General features: G+C 46.1%; 1 protein-coding gene across 1 annotated transcript in view; it reads left to right on the top strand.

The window, feature by feature from the left end:
- Positions 1-16,011, top strand: part of TMEM132C (transmembrane protein 132C) — a 298,484-nt gene that overhangs the window by 93,947 nt on the left and 188,526 nt on the right. The window contains exon 2 of the mRNA XM_025473591.3: positions 10,819-11,713. Within this exon, the coding sequence (XP_025329376.1) occupies positions 10,819-11,713 (895 nt within the window). The remainder of the gene's footprint in view (positions 1-10,818; positions 11,714-16,011) is intronic.

Here is a 16,011-nt window from a genome sequence, read left to right as displayed (position 1 = left end):
GTATCCATCTCCTTATGTGTCAAATGGGGTGGGGAGAGTATGGAACACAGAGGGTCACTGAAGGTTTAAAGGAGCACCTGATATGAGAGGGAGAAGATGAGCACCCAGACCCACAGGCTACTGTTTCCAACCTTCTGGGTCAATGATGCAGGATTCATGAGGTGGAGATTTCATCTTCTGTTTTAGGGATTTCTTTTTTCTCTTTACTTTGTAAAAATTCTTCACTATACATTCTCCATTCTCCTAGGGAGGCTCTGAGCAAACGTCTCCTTTCACAAGAGAAAAGTTAAAGACTGTATAATGAAAGAGAAAATAGCTTTCATCTTCTGGTGTATTCTTTCTTCTTTTTGTTTACTTCACCATCAGGAAAGCATTTTCTACTTTGTGTCCTAAGACTTCTCATTAATATAATCATCCTAAATACTGGTGTAACCAAACAAAACTACAGATGCTAACTAGCAGGCAAATGGGATTCATATGTGGGGAGAATGGGATGACTCAATGGGATGGCAAAGAGTTTTTTTTTTTTAATTATCTGTAATTAGTGGGAAAGAAAATATGTGGGCTATATTAAAAATAAGCTTTCTTTTTGAGGAGAAAGACCCTCGTAAAGAACGGGAATGCTGTTCTCTTTTATTGGCATGAATTGAGATAATTGGAACTCTCAGGATTAATGTAAGGTTCCATCATAAATAATACCGCCATCTGTGATAAATAGATGCCTCTCTCTTTGAATAGACACAGCTAAACATCCTCAAACCATAAGCTATATGAGCGGCAAATGCAGCGATTTAAATTCTGCTATAAAAGCTTATATTATGCAACTCTAAATCCCTTCTGATGTTTGATCAATTTTTTTTTTTTTTGCTTCAATATCCAAGCTGTTTTGGAAGCATAGTAAAAAGCCGTGTTTACATTTTGGATCAATGAGCTAAACCTGGTGTATAATTCATACTATAAAGGGCCCCGAGGAAAACACCAAGAAAGCCATCATCTGCATGAAACACAACTTATGGAAGGTCTTCGTCCTTGTCGGAGGTCAGCAAAGGGCAGCTCCCACACCAAATTCAGACTGCTGCCTATTTTTGGAAGGCCCAGAAAGGGAGAATGTGTTTACATTTTTAAATGTTCAAGAATCATTTTTCAAACAATGGTGTTTCTGACATGTGAGAATTCTATGAAATGCCAGTTTCAGTGTCCACCAATAAAGTTTTATTGGAACAGGGACACAGTCATGTGTTGACGTCTGCCGCTGGCTGCTTCTATGATACAATAGCGGGGCTGAATGGTTACAGAGACCACTTGGTCCATAAAGCCTAAAATATTTACTATCCAGACCTTGACAGAAAAGCATACTCATCTCTTCTTTATATGACATGCAAAGCCAATAAACTCCATTTGGACAAAGCCTACATGTATCATTTTAGAGACTTTTGTCTGGAAGAAAACAGTGATGCACGATAGATGTCCATTGATCAACCTAACAGTAAGAGTGGCAGGGAAGCAAGATTCAGGGTGTGTTCAGGCCTTGCTCCCTCTCTGTTGTGAAGACCTACTCCCACATCCCTCCGCTGTGCCCGCCATCGCTGACTGTGTCTGTGGGGATTTCACTCATAGTTCTGGGATGGATGACAGCATTAATGGGGCCACCTGGTCTCTCATTTGCCTTTGGAGAGAAAGACATTTGCTTCCCTGGTTCTCTTGCATGTGAGGGCACTTCTTCCCCAGGAGCCCCAGCAAACCCATTCTCTTAGCTCATTGGTCCTGACTGGCCCAGGGCATGGCTCCCCAGCCTTAGCACTGTTGGCCTTTGGCCAGATGATTCTGTGTAGTGGTGCTGTCCTGTACATGGAAGATAGTGAGCCATATCTCTGGCCTCCACCCCTGAGATGTCAGTAACATCCCCCACACCAACCACGACAATCAGAAATATCCCCAGACATTGCCAAATGCCCCCCTGGTGGCCAGCGTGCTCCTTATTTGAGAACCACTTGTTTAGGCCTATGCATAACTGAACAAGTTGCTGGAAACAGGTTTAGAATTACCTGTTTGGTTTAAACCAGGGCTTGGCAAATAGGGCATCATGGGCTTTCTCTGGCCTCTCACCCATTTTTGTGTGCCTATAGCAAAAATGGCTTTCACATAAATGAGTGTGTAGGTACCTATGTAATATCGATTTTGCCTCTTAGCCTGCAAAACCCAAGATAGTTACTATATGGCCCTTTAAACAAAATTGCCCACCCCTGGATTAGACCAGTGGTTTGAATCCTCACCATTATACAGCATAAAATTAAATTTGTAATATTTTTAACAGGTTTATTTATTATTTATTGGAGAGAGAGAGCATGGTGAGGAGGGGTGGGGGTGGGGAGAGAGTGAATCTCAAGCAGGCTCCACCCTCAGGGCTCAATCTCACAACCCTGAGACCACAACCTGAGCTGAAATCAAGAGTCAGATGGTCAACCAACTGAGCCACTCAGACACCCCTAAATTTGTAATCTGACAACCTACTTACATATATAATTAAAAACAAATCTGCACAGTGCCCTGTCATAGACCAGAAAAATATGAGCAGAGTAATCTGTAGTAAAATAATATCTTAATGTGTGTCCTAGGAGAGCGGATGTAGTAGGCAGGTACCTGCCCTGTATTTGGAGGCCCCGTGGATGTGTCAGCCACAGATTCTGACTGGCATGGACAAGTCTGGACAACTTGCATTCACAAACAGAGTGGGCATTGCTGATGTAATTTCCTAAAAGGATAAACACTTTTTCTCTAAAGTTTTATCAAATCAAAGTACAATTTCACCCCAGTAGTTGCAATACTGGAGAATGTACAATATACAGAATTATCACCCCTTGCTCACTGTTTTTGTAGCCATTTGAGGTAGCTTGTTGGTGGCTATTTATAGTAGATTGTGAATATGTAGTGGGACCCCCAGAAGTCAGCGCCAGACCTGGCAATTGTGTGTTGCTGGAACATGTAGCAAAGCTGGAACCCGCCTTCTGAATGACCTTGGGGATCCTCGGAAATGCCTCCACGGTTCCCCCGAATGCCACGCATGCTGGGCTGAAGCGTCTGCGCCCCAACTGTCAGAACCTACTAATATGTGACCTCACTTGGCCAAAGGGACTTTGCAGATGTGACTTATTTCAGGATCTGAGATGGGATTTCGTCACTAGGGCCCCTGTGAGAGGGAGGCAGGAGGTCAGAGGGAAGAGAAGTTTCAGGATGCTGGCTTTGAGGAAAGAGGAATGGACCAGGAGCCAAGGAGTGTGGGTGCCTCTCAGAAGTGGGAAAGCCAAACGAACATACTCTCTTGAACTCACAGGAATGCAGCCCTACCCATACCTTCCTTTCAGACTTTCAGAACTGCAGAACTATAAAAATATTTTTTTTTCAGTTTTAAGCTACTGAGTTTGTGTAATTTATTCTAGCAGCAATGGGAAACTAATCCACCAGCTCAGTGGGGAGCACTTCCCTTAGGGGAACCCCAGCTTAAGCCCCAGAGCCCCCTCTGGACCTGGGGTCCAAGCCACACCCAGGGACACGGGTGTGGAGGGCTCGGCCACATGGCCACCATGCTATTCGCCAAGCTCAACTTCAGGAACTGTAAGTGCAGTGCAGTTAAAACATTGCACTTTAGATTTATGGCTTTCCCTAGTAAATATTTCCCTGGTGTGTGTGTACCCAAGGCACCGTTCTCATGCTGAGTGAGTCTGAGATTCCAGGTGTTTTAGAGAATTTGTCTTTGAAAAGCCTAAGTCTTTTGCTTTCCTGGGGCTGGGATGGGGATTGAGTCACACCTGAAGATGATTATGGAGTTCTCCCAGAAAAACAGGGGGTATCCCCTCAGGGGCTCAGAGGGCGAGATAAGTACCTGCTCTTTTAAAGGAGGGTTTCTCTGTTCCGAAATTGCAAACCACACTCTGTAATTTCAGCAAAGGGTATTCAGGGGCTTGTTCAGAAGAGGCATTGAAATAAAATAATCCATTTATCAAGGTGCCTTTTGTTTTAAGAAAAAAGAAACAATGAGCCATATTTAGCAGAGAGAGACATTCTGTGTCTGGAGAATGTTAATAAATCACAAGCCTGGAGAGGGAAGAAAACCTCAGAATACTCCAGCCGGATTGTGTTTCATGTGAGCGGTGGGGACTTGGAATGAAATCCCATCAGGGTTTTCCTTGAGGTGAATAGAGACAGGTGGGCTCTGTTTCCCGGGGGGACAGGATACTAGGTGGGTCAGTGGGAGCATCTGGGGCAGCGTGGCCCCCTGGACTCGCAGAAGGGCCCACCCGCCACCTGGGGTGCTAGGATCTTCTCACACAGATAGGGGCCCCTCCCCTTCCTTTCTGCATCTCTGTGGCCTTGAAAACTCTCTGCTATAACTTATGAGCATGCCTGGAATCATAGTGATAGTAATCAGACTCGGAAGGATAATATAATAGCAACAGCACCCTCCGTACATTGCCTTCTGTAAATGGGTTGTGATAGGATTCCCTTTATAAAAATGAGGATTCTGAAGCTCAAAATTTTAAGGTATTTGCAAAAAACAAAACAAAACAAAACAAAAAACAATGAAATCTTTATCTAGTACATTGTGGAGCAGGGATTCCTTGGATTTTGTCTGATGTCAGGAAGGCCCTCAAACCACAAGGATACCTTTCCTTCCCCGAATTGAGTAGGGTTTGGCCAAAACCCTTACTCTGTGTCTTCTGTACCTTCAGTGAAGCACCACACACCTTGTACGTGAGTCAAGTTAGATCAGGCTCTCTCAGCCCCGGAGCTGCTGATATTTTGGACTGGACAGCGTTTGGTGCTGGGGGCCTGTCCTGCAGCAGGACAGTCCTGCTGCAGGACACCAGTGTTTGGTGCTGGGGGCACTGTCCTGCAGTGATGTAGAGCATCACTCTACCCCTAGATACCAGGAGCATCCCCTGCCACCAGTTGTGAGAATCAAAAATGTTTTCAGGAATTACCAGGTGGCTCTCAGGGACAAGGTGGCCCTTAGCTGAGAATGCTTTACGCAGCGTAAAACAATACCACTCGTGCATTTCGGTTATTCCAGTGATTTTTTTTTTTCCCTTAGAGTTTAAATACACTAACTCTTCTAGGTGAATGCTTTCCTGTTTATAAAATGAACAGATATCTGCTCCTTTTGTTGTTGTTGTTGTTTTTAATCTCAGACCATGCTTTCAAAAGCAAACAGCATGCATACGTGGATGCGGAACCAAAGGCAGTATAAACCCCTCCCCTCTGGATAGTCGTTGAAACCGGCATGCGCCAAGGTTTTTGTTTTTTACGTTGTCTAATTGCAGAGGAGAAATGGACCTTGTATTTTTATCAAGTACCCTGAGGGCATCCACTGCTTACTCCATTCAGAGCGAGCTCTGGCCCCCTGCCCTGCCCCTCACACGCCAGGGTAGGTCCCAAGCCTCTCCTGCTGCCCGTGCCCCCTCCTGGGGGTCCTCTCTCCAGTCTGGCCAACCTACCCATCCCAGCCCAGAGAGAACCAGCTCTGAAGAATCCGCCCCATCGACACATCCACACGTGAGTGTCATGATGAAGGTGACGTGTCCTGCTGGCTGAAAGGGTCATCTCCCCCAGCGTTGTTCTGTCTGGGTGCTAAGTGACATGGACTTCTCCTGTGTTCACTATCTTACAATCTCAAAAACTCAATTTCCGGCAGCAGCTTTGCCGTAGAGTTCTCTGATGAACACCTGATGGAGGACACAATATCCCCAGCACTGACAGGCGACACAGATAAAGAAAATGGATAAACAGGAAGGGAGACCACAAATGAACGTGCTGTCAGCGGGGAGGCCAGATAAAAAGGGCCAGCTGTCACCTGCTACCCCATTCCCCTCTCCTGTGGCCTTAGGAAACCAGCATCAGACTTTTCTGGGGTTATTGTTGCAGATCGATAAAAATTACCGAATAATCCTATCTTTCTGGGAGACAGTGTGAGCAGATGAACCAGAATGAGATAATGGATATTTGTCTGTGCTCACTGGGTCCTGGCAGCCACAGGGTGGTCCCCCGGTAATCAGCAGATGAAGCATCAGGAAAGAAATACAAGGAAAGCTGATAATCACCTCTGCTTCCTTCATCTGCTGGACTGAGACTCCTCAAAGTGTGAAATGAGTGGAGGTGATAGAGTCACAGCACAGTAGGGTGCAGATGGGCACGGGTCCTGGGGGAGCCATTCTCATGAGCGTCCACGGGGTTGGCTTTTGAGGTACATGGGCATGGTGTGAAGCCACCTGAGTCTCACAAACGAGAAAGCGATTCCCTTTTCAATTCTGTTTAAATTCTTTGAATTTCATCAAGGAGAAAGTCTCACCGTGGTGTGTCTGTATCTGTAGCACCTTACACTTAGTCACCTCTCCATTTAACAAAGAAATGGTCAATGTCAGGCTCAGAGCTGTAGACTGGCAGCAATTTGGATCACGGGAGCCTCTGTTTTATTTATACGGGGATTCTCTAAACAAATGTATAAATTAATTCACTGATATTTGATTAAGTATTTATTTTAATAAATTATTAATTATTGATAAAATCGTTGATTGATTAGCAATGCATAGATATCTGGCTGATGTCATGAAAGTGCTATCTGAGGGTCTGGAGCTTAGGCAACACCATCTTCAGTTGGAAGCATTGCATGTGCAGGGAGATGTTCCTGGCAGTCATGAGCATGCATATGCTCAAAAATTCTTGTTTTTTGAAGACTTTATTTTTTTAGAGCAGTTTAAGATTCACAGCAAAATTGAGAGGAAGGTACAGGAATTCCTATGTGCCCAAAGGCCATAGTTTACATTAGGATTCACTCTTGGTGGCATACATTCTGTGGGTTTGGACACTTGTATAATGACACATGTCCACCACTGCAGTATCATACAGAGTATTTTCACTGCCCTTAAAATTCTCTCCAACATATTTGTTGGCCAAAGTAAATGACACAGCCCACATAGATTCAAGGAGTAGGTCAATAGACTCTTCCTTTTAGAGGGAGGTTTGCAGAGCCATAAGCAAAAGCAGTAGATACAGAAGGAGAATTAGTGCCATTTTTAATTGTTCTACACAGCTTCCGTTATATCCCTTATATCTGGCTCTACCTACCTATTTATATATCTGTCTACTTACCTATGCACCCATCCATCCACCCACATCCACCCATCTGTCTCTTCACCTACCCATCCATCCATCCATCCATCCATCCATCCACTCCCGTGTCTGTCTCTCTGTCCATCCATCCATCCATGCATGCATCCATCCATCTATCTATCCATGGCAACTGAAGCTCCCAGAAGGTAAGACTTTGCTCAAGATCCCATAATGGCTAAGTAGATCAATACTCAGTGCCTCCCTGGCCAATCAGCATGCCCTTAACCATACTAGACCCACTTCCTTTTCCACCATGTTTGTCTCTCCCTGCTCACGTTAAATCTCTCATGAATGAAAAATTCGGAGCTGGGTTTAGCAGGAAGGTAAGAGTGAGGCACTTTTTGTTCATGAGAAGAAGAAAGCAGTGACCTACTTAAAGAATGGAGAATCCTGGGAGGAGACAGCTGGACAGAAAGCCCACTCCAGCTTATTTTGTAGAAAACAAACTCAGCATTTATTTAAAAATAAGGGATTCATATTTTAGGCTTCTTTTGGGGAACCCAAAAAAGTAGAAAAAAGGAATCCCTACAAAGGGAGAGTGAAGAACGTGGAGAAGGCTTGTTGGTAGTGCTTCCTGCGGTGAGGTACATCTGTCACAAGTGGGCCCTAGCATCCTGCTCTGCTCTTTCAAGAACCTGTGGCGTCCAGAGCCCCAAACAAATCAGTCTCTCAGTGTCCACACTTCAAGGTTTAAGAGGTTTTTTGGAGAGGGATTGAGTACACTAGAATAAAACATCTGATGTGGCAATTTAGTTAGGTTTTTACAAAATATTGTGAGTTGCTTCAGTAATCGATGGCTTTTTTAAGGACATGGAGTCAGTACTCTTTCTGGAATGCTCTACTTTGTCAAGGCCTTCTGAGGGTGATTTAAACTGGTTCTGGAATGAGAGGGTTAAAATGGAAGTGCAGAGACATCCCTCCAGAGAGAGAAGGGCAAGCACCCTTGTTCCTGGTGGCCTCAGAACAAAGCCTCTGGCAGAGAACAAGGGAGGAGGAGGCTGTTTCTTTGAAAAGCCATCTTGACAACCCAGGCCCTGTTTGGCTGCAGCCCCACCAAAGGCAGCTTTGATCTGCTAGCCAGTGTCCCTGCCGGGAAAAGGATTAGGGGAGCTTCCAGAGGAGAGAGGCACAGGCCGCCCCATATGCTGGATGGGCTGTGCCTGCTGCCATCAGGAGGAAGGCCAGGAGGGGAGGCTGGAGCAGCCGGAGTAGACACAACTGGACTCTCCCACAGTATCTGAATGGGGACCCGCTTGTGTTTCTGGGCTGATTTTTTCTTTTCTTTTCTTTCCATTTAAATTCAATTAGCCAACGTATAGGACATTATTAGTTTCAGAGATAGAGGTCAGTAATTCATCAGCTGCATATCACACCCAGTGCTCATCATGTTATGATTGGCCCTCCTCAATGGCCATCCCCCAGTTACCCCATCCCCCTTCCATTTCCCCTCCAGCAACCCTCAGTTTGTTTCCCAAGTTAAGAATCTCTCATGCTTTTTCTCCCTCTCTGATGACTTCCCATTCAGCTTTCCTCTCATCCTCTATGATCCTCTGCACTGTTTCTTATATTCACGTATGAGTAAGATCATATGATAATTGTCCTTCTCCAATTGACTTCACTCAGCTTAATACCCTCCAGTTCCATCCACGTTGAAGCATGGTGGGTATTTGTCCTTTCTGATGGCTGAGGAATATCCCATTGTATATAAAGACCACATCTTCTTTATCCATTCATCTGCCAAAAGACATTGTGGCTCCTTCCACAGTTCGGCTATTGTGGACATTGCTCCTATGAACATTGGGGTGCAGGTGCCCCTTCAGATCACCACATCTATATCTTTGGGGTAAATGCCCAGTAGCATAATTTCCGGATCATAGGGTAGCTATATTTTTAACTTCTTGATGAACCACTACACTGTTCTCTAGAGTGACTATACCAACTTGCATTCCCACCAACAGCGCAAGAGGGTTCTCCTTTTTCTGCATCCTCACTAATATTTGTTGTTTCCTGACTTGGTAATTTTAGCCATTATGACCGGTGTGAGATTGTATCTAATTGTCGTTTTGATATGTATTTCCCTGCTGCTGAGGGATATTGAGCATTTTCTCGTATGTCTGTTGGCCATTTGTCTGTCTTCTTTGGAGATGTGTCTGTTCATGTTTTTTGCCCATTTCTTGACTGAACTCTTTGTTTTTTGGGTGTTAAGATTGTAAATTCTTTATAAATCTTGGATAATAGCCCTTAATCTGATATGTCATTTGCAAATATCTGGGCTGGTTTTCAAAGACTAAGGCATGGCTGTGGGCTTCTGAGGGCTTTGCAAAGTCAGCCATTGGGCATTTTAACCTGTTTGTCCTGCGTGTGTAGGGAGTCCTTAGTGAACTTCCCACAGTATAGGTGAAAGCCATGGGGAATCTTTACAGAGAAGAACCTTTAGGCGGCAAGGAGCCTGCTGGTTGTACTACTGTCCATGTCTGCAATGGGCAGAGAAGGTCAGGAAGGTAGTGGTGATGCTCTTCCCTATCTCAGCACTGAGCCCCAGCCCCCAGGGTAGGCTGGCTTACCAGGCTGCAGATTGCAGTCAGGGCTTTCTGACTTAGATGCACCTGTGCAGTTACAAGGAAGTAACTTCCCTGAGTGCCATGGCCTACTGAATGACTTCACCCCTTGTTACCAGGTGGGCATAATACCTAAATGTTGCCAGGCTCTCCCATGTGTAAAGAGAAGCTGGAAACCCAGATACTTCCCAGTTGTTCAAGATAGTTCCCATCTTATCGATCTTCTAAAATACAATGGACCAAACAGAGTCCATCCCCAGGCTGGGTCAAGTGCCATAAGCCACTGTCTCCCTATGTGCTGTGTTTCCTATTGGCTTTATGAATTTTTTGTTATGCAAAAGATTATTATTTTTTTTGCGTAAGCAAGCTTATCAATTTTTTAAAATTGCATTTGGATTTTGAGTTGTAATTAGAAAGCTTTCCCTACACTCAGCTGATAAAGGAGTTCATCCACTGTCTTCTTTTAGTACCAAAAATAAATTATTTCCTTATATCTAGATTACTGATTCACTTGACATTTATTCTTGTGTGTGGTGTGAGGTATGGATCTAATTGTAACTTTTGTTTCAATTGCATCTTTTGTTTCAAGTAGCTAGCCAGTTGTCCTAGAACCATTTATGAGAAAATCTCTCTTTGCCTCATGATTTGGATACTGTCTGTATCACACGCTAATAAATTTCTAGATGTACATGAATGTATTTAGGGACTCATCTGTTCCATTGGTCTGTTTTTCTATTCATGTACTCATGCCATTAAATATGTTTTAAACTCATGCAAATTATTAATAAACATCCCAACTTCACACTCGTGGCTATCTTGCCAGCTTTCTGCTCGGTGGAATTATGTAATTGTCACTGTTTAACCATTCCTAATATACAAACATCCACATCTCATTAACCTCCCCCTGATACAAGTATATATTTTGCAGATCGTATAGTCCTTTACTGGCCTATCCCAGGAGGACCATGAAAATACTAGCCATGTGAGCTCCGGAATGTTCATCCTCATTTCTAAGTTGCTTATAGACTTCCTATCCAAGGAGTCCAGCCCTAACCTCATCTTCGTTTTTTTTCTTTTCTTTCTTTGTCCTCTGTAGTGATCGAGGGCCGGGGGATCACAGATAATGTGCCACGGTTCTCTTCTCTGCCACCCTTCCTGCCTGTGAGCTACCACATCCTTGGAGCAGAGACCTCCTTCTTCCTGAAGGAGGCCAACCAGGACGTCCTGCGCAACTCCAGCCTGCACACCAGGGTGGAGTCCTTCTTCACCTACAAGGCCAACCGGCCCCCAGTGCTCAACGCCAGCTACGGGCCCTTCTCCATCGAGCAGGTGGTGCCTCAGGACCTCCTGCTGCCCTCCAGCCCCTTCGGAGCCACCAGCAAGCTCTCCCTCAACTGGAGGCTGAGGGCGCACATCCTGCGGGACAAGGTGTACCTGAGCCGGCCCCGGGTGCAGGTGCTCTTCCACCTGCTGGGCCGGGACTGGGCGGCACAGAGCCCCGGCGAGCGGCTGCCCTGCCTGCGGCTGTTCGCCTTCCGGGAGACCCGGGAGGTGCGGGCCGGCTGCCGGCTGCAGGGCGCCCTGGGGCTGTGCGTGGCCGAACTGGAGCTGCTGGCCGCCTGGTTCGGGCCCCCCACCGTGGTGGCCGGGAGGAAGCGGGCGCCTGGGCCGCCCGAGGGGAGCCCCGTGGAGCTCTACTACTCCGTGCAGCCGGGGGATGCGCGCGGGGACTGTGCGGGCGGCGGCGGCGACGTCAGGAAGGGCAACGCCATCCGGCCTGGGAAGGACGGGCTGGACGAGGCCGTGCCCCACCTGCAGAGGATCGGCGCCGTCAGCCTCTACCGGGCCCAGGACAGCACCCAGCTCAGCGAGCTGCGTTTGGACAGCAACGTGGTCATCTGGCTGCCCTCCCGGCCCGTCAAGCAAGGAGATGTGGTCACCGCCTACGTCACCATCGCCAGCAACTCCACTGTGGACCTTTTCATCCTGAGGTAGGTGCCCAGGCTGGCCCAGGGCCTTCTTGTCCGCGCCTAGGGTGCGGTGGCACCGGATCCCTGGGGTTTCACTACGTTCGGGGGATGCTCCGGCTTCTCAGTGAAGCTGGATCCTGCAGCTGCCCAGGTGCACGCAGCAGTTCCTCATCCATCGTGGATCAGGGGGTGAGAGAGGGGGCCAGAAACCACATCCAAGAGAAGCAAGAGTAATCAAATCACTCTCTCTTTTGTCATTGAACTTGCAGAAGGATCGGATTCTTTCCTTGGCTTGGAATTTTTTCATAGACACACAGATACTTGTTGCATGATTGAGAGCATATTTCCTCAGAGCCCAAGAAGAGACATAGGGTTTATGATATTTATAATATTTTACTTTGTGTGTGTACGTGAAAAAAGGCAAGGAAGCATCCTTTAAACAAGAATTCGGTGCGGTTCTTGTTGGCAGGCTGGGGATGGGTGAAGCTCAGTTCCTGAGCATGGTTTAGCTGTGATTAAAGGAGTCTGGCCAACAGAAAATTATTGCACAGAGGTATTCCCTCTCATAAAAAAAGAAAGAACAGAAAATAAATTGAAACAATGGGATAACCCACCTGCCGTCACCACTGCTGGCTCAACAGATTGCTTAAGTTCTAATAGGGCTGCTCTGTCACTCTGTGATGATTCCGAGGTCCATCTGGGAGCGTCTGCCTTCTGAGGATTATTCATATTGGAGAAGAGCCACTTACAGAAAATCCTCTTAAATTGTGGGCCAGGATTTCATAATAACGAGAAAATATTTGAGACTTGTTTAAAAGATAAAGATGATAAAAAAAAATTTTTTCCGATTCTAGCGAGAAAGACTTAGTTAGGTAATAATTACATCTCCACATTGGAATAAAAAAAAATTAATCACATGTTGAATGAGTTGCTTGGGAAAATAACTGCAAAATAGAGTGATACTATTTTATAGCATATTCCTTTTTGTGTAAGTTTTGTTGTATAACTTTAAGAATGGTCATTTTCATTTTCAAAGGCTTTGTTTGAGTTTGTTTTCACAAAATGCACTCAAAGGCTTCAATGTTTCTCAAGGCATTTCTGCATCCTTGGGATTCTCATAATTCTTTCCCAATGTGTCTGTCTGGTCATCGTCCTTGGAATTTTTTCTTGCAATTTTTAAGTAGGCTAATTTTACCAGATCCTCCCTTGCCAGTGAGATCTGGATACAATTAAGGACTTCCACAACATCATGATCAGTGATGTTATGAAATCCTCCATCTTTCACAAGATGCACACTTTGCCCTTTGAGGACTCCCATCGCAGCTACCTTCAGACTCAGTGGGGCCAGGCAGGCACCTGCTGACCGTGTATGAGGGAACACACCTCCCTGTCAGGGTGCCAGAGACTTGGTGGAAGTGTCAACCTCACAACTGAGAGGCCAGGATGGCAATTTTTTTCTCTTTTAAAGGTTTTATTTTTTTATTCATGAGAGACACACAGAGAGACAGAGACACAGGCAGAGGGAGAAGCAGGCTCCCTGTGGGGACCCCAGTGCAGGAACTCGATCCCAGGACCCCGGGATCACGACCTAAGCTGAAGGCAGACGCTCAACCCCTGAGCCACCCAGGCGTCCCTCAGGTCATTTCACTATAAAATAAATATATACAGCCTTGGCTTTGGAAAGTAGATGCAGAAGTCAGGGATGGTACCACTAACACGTGTTAGGATTCCAGAGTCATAATTATCTTGCTTGTACTGATACTTAACTCTGCTTTCAGAAATGCAGGCTGTGTGGTCTACCAAGGGTGGGTTTGGGTGAACCACTAGGTCACAGGTGCAAGGCCTTCAGCTGCTGGTGGGCCCCCAGACCTGGTGTGTTTGACAAAAGAGGCTGTTTTCTGTATTTGTCATCATCACAGGCAAAAAGGGTGTTGAGGATGAGGTCCTGCACTCAGCTGGCTCAGCTCTGAGCCTATCTCCTCCACTTCATGGTGGTGGGATGGTGGGCAGCTCACCTGGCCTCCATGTACCTCTGTCCCCTCATTTCTGCATCAGATGTCATCATGGCACCTCCTGCTTCCGAGGACGGGAGGACCTCGTGGGCCAATATTTATTTGTAAGATGCCTATAACAGCGCCTGGAACATAAAAAGTATTTCTATGAATGTTGAATATCCCTAACAGGGTTGTGTTTAAACATCCATCAAACTTCCCTGAGTGCTGAATTCTGTTTTAGCAGGAAAAGGACTTCGTGCCTTGCATAAAACCACAGCAAGGTCTGTTCTCCATGCTGTATTGATTCCCACTTCACTGCAATTTTGTTTAAAGAGCAAAACTGGTTTTTTGGTTTGTTCTGTTTTGTTTATAATGACAAGTGCTTTGGAGCACAGAGAGCAGTGCTGGCGAACTTCTGGGGTGGATGCTACTTACTGCCGTGAGGTGCAGCATCTCTGTTTCTGCCTTCCTGATCTTTCCAACTATGCACCGAGTCCTGGGAGAGAGGCAGAGGAGACATGGAGTCCAGAATGACTCCCAGATGTGTGGCTGAAGGATGCCACCGCCATGACTGATGGCAGACCACGGGGGAAACAGGATTTCTCTTTCCAGATAACATACGTAATTTTAACTTAGTTAAAAGTAATTTTCATTTTTAAATGAACTATTTCAAGGATAAAACATTCAGTAAAAGAATGCAAGAGGATGTACACAGACATGGCATGGATAGTGACACTACATGAGAATGCATGCTCATGCATGGGAACCCACGTGCCTCCAGCAGCTCCACCCATGGCTGCAGGTTGGATCACAGAGAAATCTGTCCTGCCCTTGCTGGTACCTTTCTACCGAGAGATTTGGGGGATTTGCAGGAGAGCTTGAAAGACCTCTACTGACTGTGAAATCCAAAGGTATTCTCCTTTGTCACCTTGCATGATGACTTTGAGACAAGGCTATATTTGGAAACAGCTAGGACTTTTTAGGGGTTTTATAGGGCCAATAGTCTATCTGGGAACCTGACCTAGGCTTCCCTTATAGGACCATTTTCACAAATGATACTGTCTTCTGTAGGCCCAAAGAAGCAGCCTGCTGTTCGCTGGTAACTTCGTGAATTTAATCTAAAGGCAATCCGTGATTTATGATCAAATCAGTTCCTGAGATTCTTACAGCAAGCAGAGGCATTACTCACTATTCTGAGGGCTTCCAAAATGCATTGGTGACTGGAGTCATCAGTCCTGAAAATGCCCATTGCCACCCCCACGTGCCTGGATGCTACAGAGAAGGCCTTGGGATGCAGAAGATGACCGCTGCTTCCTCAAAGCTCTGTGTTAGAGTCTGCAGAACATCTTCCTGTTTCAAATCAGTGTTCACTCTGCCTTAGTTGGTCCTGGCCTTGCAAAGTCATTAGAGGGGAGAGCTGGGGAGGCCACCCTGCCTCGGCCTCATCACTCAGTAACTGAATTAATGCCTCCAAAGACAAAGGAGGTAGCTTATGGTCCTCCACACCTGAGGACAGGCTTGCTTTGTTGTATCCAAAGTCAGGAATAAAAAAGAAGTTAAACTAATGAACACTGAAGTGGTAGTCAGTAAAAGTTTATTGTGAACGCACCAAAAGGACCATTTGCACATGAGGAGCCCTCAAAGCAGAGCCTGGAATGAAGCTTGGGAGGTGCGGGAGGTTGGCATATATGTTAGAAAAGTAGCTCTCAGAGCCCCGAGGCAGGGACCGACTATTCTTTACAGGCATTATTCACGATGTTAGGTTTTTCTTAAATGAAAGCAAAGGGGTGAGTGGTGACCTCCTATCAATTTGGGGGAACAATTTAAGTCTTGTGTATGATTTTCCGAGACATAAGCAAGCAATGACCCAGGTCAAGTTGGCCTCGCTTGTCTTGCCAAACAAGCCGAATTAAGCTTCGCTTGTCTGATGAAACCGGGTTTGTCAGCTCAGGGAATTTTCAAGGCTGGGCTCTGTTCGTGTATGATGTTAACATCCTCTACACTTGGGGTCCGTCTCTCAGCAAACTGACAGTGTGAGCAGCTCCTACGGTATTCCCGTCCCTACCACTGGTAATGCAGCCAGGCAGGGGCCTCCCACGTTCCCCTGCTCCAACAGGTACATCAGCACCACGCACCCAAGCGGTAGGGTCAGTGAGGTCCTCAAGGTGCCTGATCCCACTGGACGTCGTTTGATGTGTGAATGACTGCCGAGGAGCGTTTAAAACCCTGGGAGGAGGTACAGGTCAATAGAATGACTATTGGACAACAGTTGCCAAGGAATGAACCCCTCCCACCCCGAGCAGATGCCCAGAAGCCAAGACCCAA

This window comes from Canis lupus, chromosome 26 (genome assembly GCF_003254725.2).
Source record: "Canis lupus dingo isolate Sandy chromosome 26, ASM325472v2, whole genome shotgun sequence".
NCBI classification, from domain to species: domain Eukaryota; kingdom Metazoa; phylum Chordata; class Mammalia; order Carnivora; family Canidae; genus Canis; species Canis lupus.
Note: the sequence above shows the minus strand (reverse complement) of the source record. Positions and strands in the feature narration are given on the sequence as shown.